Consider the following 4,328-nt stretch of genomic DNA (forward strand, 5'->3'; position numbering starts at 1 on the left):
ATGGCCTGTAATGAAACCCTTACGGGAGATTAAGGAAGAGGGAAAACACTTTTTAAAATGCTTTCTCGCCGTAAATGCTTTTACACTCGTTCCGTTAGTTTTGGAGTGTCTGCATGTGAGCTGTGGGCCGTGGGCGGTTTGGAGTTTACACTTGATTCTCTTTCCTTATGAGGAAACGTCAGTGGCTAGGATGACTTTAAAGAAAAAAATAGTAGAAGCATTAACTGAAATCCAAAAGTGTTTTTTTAAGGCCAGCCGAGTTGACACAATACAGAAGGTATTTTTGCTGCCGCTCCTGAAGCTCTGACATCACCCAGTGAAATAGGAAACATTTCAGGGATGGGACAACTTGTATTTGTCCCTTTCGCTTCCACATCCAAACCCCTTTAAGAAGGATGAATGGGCAGGATGAGTTAGACTCCTTCGCTGTATCGTCTACTGATTCTTAAAATGTGACAAATCTGATTGGACGACTTACATGGTACGGTGCAATTTTTGATGTCCAGACTAAAGTGAGTCTTCTCTAGGCAAACAGTAATTTTGGTTAAAACCAAAATACGTGTTCTGAATTACTGTTCTGTGTTTATTTTCAGGCTTCTGGAGTTACAGTGAATGATGAAGTCATAAAAGTTTTTAATGATATGAAAGTAAGGAAATCTTCTACACAAGAGGAGATCAAAAAGAGAAAGAAAGCAGTTCTCTTCTGTTTAAGCGATGACAAAAGACAAATAATTGTAGAGGAAGCAAAGCAGATCTTGGTGGGTGACATTGGTGATACTGTAGAGGACCCCTACACATCTTTTGTGAAGTTGCTACCTCTGAATGATTGCCGATATGCTTTGTACGATGCCACATACGAAACAAAAGAGTCTAAGAAAGAAGACCTAGTATTTATATTCTGGTGTGTAAAAACAAAAGAAAAAAGTACTTTTAAAATGCAAGGATTGTTGTTATCATAGTCAGTCTTACCTTTGTTTTTCTTATAAATGGGATTCAGTAATTTTTTTTTTTTTTTCTGTAGGGCTCCTGAAAGTGCACCTTTAAAAAGCAAGATGATTTATGCTAGCTCTAAAGATGCCATTAAAAAGAAATTTACAGGTACAATCTTGATTATTTTGTGCAGAGAAATTATTATTTATTCATTATAATAAAGTAATTGCGTAATGTTTTTTCTTTTTAGGTATTAAACATGAGTGGCAAGTAAATGGCTTGGATGATATTAAGGACCGTTCGACACTTGGAGAGAAATTGGGAGGCAATGTAGTAGTTTCACTTGAAGGAAAACCATTATAAAATGACAGTCAAGTGCCATCTGGATCTTAAGGAGCTTGCATTTCTCCAGCTCAGTCCATTGGAATAGTATTAGGTTTTGTTTTTTTGTTTTTTTTCCCCCTTTCCACTGGGCCCTTCCAACACAATGAATGAAGGAAATATCATTTATTTAAGCAGCCTATCAGTGATTGCCATTAGACTGTTTAATACTGTTACTTTTATGTAGAACCCAAGGAATGCCTTCCTGTCATATTTTAGCCAAAACAACTGCTTATATGCCTCCCTTGCAGCAAGCACTACAATGTATGTGATCGTCAATGTGAATAGCTTAGAATACTGCAAAGGATAAGCTAATTGAATGCCTTGAAAGTATTATCCACTGGTCAGATGGTCAACTTTTTTCAGTATTATTTATAGTTGCACTTGATTGCAGTTCTGTGAGGCTTGAGCATTCATACACCTCACCTGCCTTGGCAAGCCTATTTTTGTGACATGGCAGCACGGATATAACACTATGCATTAAAAGCACTTTTTGTAACAAGTTTAATATCCTAAAAGGAATGCCAATTAAGTTTTGTTAACTGTGTCATCAACTTATCCTAGTACCTCAGTGTTCATTCCTGTTACCTGCATACCTTCTTAAAAGAAAGAGCTGTTATTAATGCCTTTTTGTTTTCCATTGAGTGTACACTACTGAATAAGTGTAGGACTTTTATGTTTACCATGTGAGTCCTGCAACACTAAAGATATTTTGAATATCAGTCATGATGGCAATTTCTGTATAAAAGAGCCTTAAATGGAACATTGTTTTGAGATCAAACTCCCCACCCTTACAAACATGGCCACGTTGCAATAAAAATTGTGGCATATTAGAGAACGTTGCCTTGTTTTCCTTGGAAATTTTGCAAAATGTTATGTGACACAACTTCTAGGGTAATATTATTAATCTCTGCACTGGTCATTTGAGAATTTTTTTTGTACAACATTCATGTGTGATATTTTCCAGATTTGTTGGATTTATTTGGTTTAAAAAATATTCTATCTTAAAGCCAACTAATATAAAATACCATTGTTAAAGAATGGTACTTTTATAAACATTATTTATTTCCTATGTGTTAATATGAAGATCAGAAATTATTTTTTGCACTTTGGCATAAATACTTTTCAATATCTGATTTGTTCTCTGGATAAATTAGCATAGTTATTTTTTTATTCACATTTACATTTCTAAGTAGTTGTGTAGTAGAAGCAGGAAGCTCTTATTGCTTATTTGATCATAATGAAAATAATTTGTAAAATTCCTTTAAAAGTTTAATGATACTTCTGATGTTTCGGAACAGTCATTTCACCTACTATTTCTGAATATATTTTGCAAATTGAATTGGAATAGGAATTGATATAGCAGTCTTAAACGTTAGTAGTGGGATTTGGCTATGGTCCAGACTGTGCTCCTTATAGAGAATTTGATCTGCTCAGTGTGAGCGGTTTGCTGTTAGCCAGGGCTATTTATGGCAAACACATGCTTTTGTATCTTGTCATAGTTATCCACAAATGGCAAAACTGGACTTGATTCTACTGGTATGCAAAACAGGCATGCTAGTAAGCAGTCAGTCGTGGCTCAGAACTTAACCCCATAGCTCAGAGGAATGCTTTTATCAGAAAACAGGAAAGAAAATATCCCTTAAAAAGCTTTTTTGAATGTGTGGAAGTAATTTTAGTATAATTAGATTTTTTCCCATATTTTTGAAAGATTTTTCAGATGTGAACATTAAAAATAGGCTTTCATTTAAAATTATATGAATGGTTTGGGATCTTTTTGCACTGAGCAATTTTATTTCAGGCTTCCAGTTGTCCCTGTGAGTTATCCTGGACATTTCGATGGTTTTTGGTAAGGCCAAACTCTAATAAGCAAAACAGAGAGTACTGATGTATACTTAACCATATCTGTAACTGATACTTGCACCATGGAATTTTTCATTGAGTTATTTCCTCATTCTTTCAAAAAATAAGGGACTATAAATCAGTTACGTAGTATCTTTTGTTTTTGTAGCTGATTCCTTATCTTTCTTGTATGCCTCTTTAGTAATTTCAGAGATTAACTATTGCTTTAAACTGTGATACTTTGATTTGCTAGATTGGCAAAACTGATACTAATATAGTTAAGTTCATCTTTGAAATACATCTTTGTGTGTAGAGCCAAAAAAAAAGATAAAATTAATAATAGTTCCCTTGTTGTTTGAGATTAATTTGGCATTTGAAATGATCATTTTATTTTACAATCATTTATAATGAATCAATGTTCCAGTTAGCTTTAAAAGGTATACGGTGCTAATTAGTAAAATATTGAAGGCAATATTTTACTGCTAGCTTGCAAAGTTATGAGAGTTTAAAAAATAAAATATATGAAGAGTTTAAAAAATAAAATATATGAAAATATTTAAAGCTGTTGAGATGTGTTTACTTACACTTCAGAACATTAAAAGTTTAAAAACTGGTGTTTCAGATCAAAGAGGCATCATCTATATTCTGTTTTTAAGGATTTTAGTTGATAATTTCTCATCAATACCAATTTTCTTTAAAAACTGAGTATTACAGCAATTAATTTTAGCATTTTCAGACAAATGGAAACAGTTGGCATGTGTCCCAAACTGGCTATCAGCTGTCATTTTCCATCATTATCTAAAATAGTGTGGCCAGCATTGTGTATTGAAATGTGCCTTTTTCGTACATTGGAAGAGAAGCCTCTTACTGGGTTTGAGTTTCTTTGATACAGAACATTTGTAGCAGCTAATTTATGGAATCTGGCAAATAAGCTTTGAGAGGAAATTCTTTTAAAAGTGTTTTCTTGTTAAGGAATAATCTCAACAATGGTAAATCATCAAGAGGTTAAGAACACTCCATTAGGTTTGCCACTCAGAAAAAACAATCTCATTTTGCTCTTCATAGTTCCTGTTTTTGCTTGCAAATTTAATAGTAAGTGGAGATGCAAAACAAAGTGAATGTTCATTTTTCTATGAATAGTATTAAAGCTACTAGAGATGTGCAGGCAGGTCCCA

The 4,328-nt window shown here is 33.7% G+C and overlaps 1 protein-coding gene across 1 annotated transcript; it reads left to right on the top strand.

The window, feature by feature from the left end:
* The first annotated feature begins 326 nt into the window (after nucleotides 1–326).
* Nucleotides 327–3,679, top strand: CFL2 (cofilin 2 (muscle)). Its single transcript, XM_011995057.1, has 4 exons — nucleotides 327–481; nucleotides 594–901; nucleotides 1,022–1,098; nucleotides 1,181–3,679. Exons 1-4 carry the CDS (start codon nucleotides 479–481, stop codon nucleotides 1,291–1,293), a joined length of 501 nt encoding a protein of 166 aa, XP_011850447.1. The 5' UTR covers nucleotides 327–478; the 3' UTR covers nucleotides 1,294–3,679.
* Nucleotides 3,680–4,328: the final 649 nt, after the last annotated feature.

This window comes from Mandrillus leucophaeus, unplaced genomic scaffold (genome assembly GCF_000951045.1).
Source record: "Mandrillus leucophaeus isolate KB7577 unplaced genomic scaffold, Mleu.le_1.0 Scaffold467, whole genome shotgun sequence".
Taxonomy (NCBI): domain Eukaryota; kingdom Metazoa; phylum Chordata; class Mammalia; order Primates; family Cercopithecidae; genus Mandrillus; species Mandrillus leucophaeus.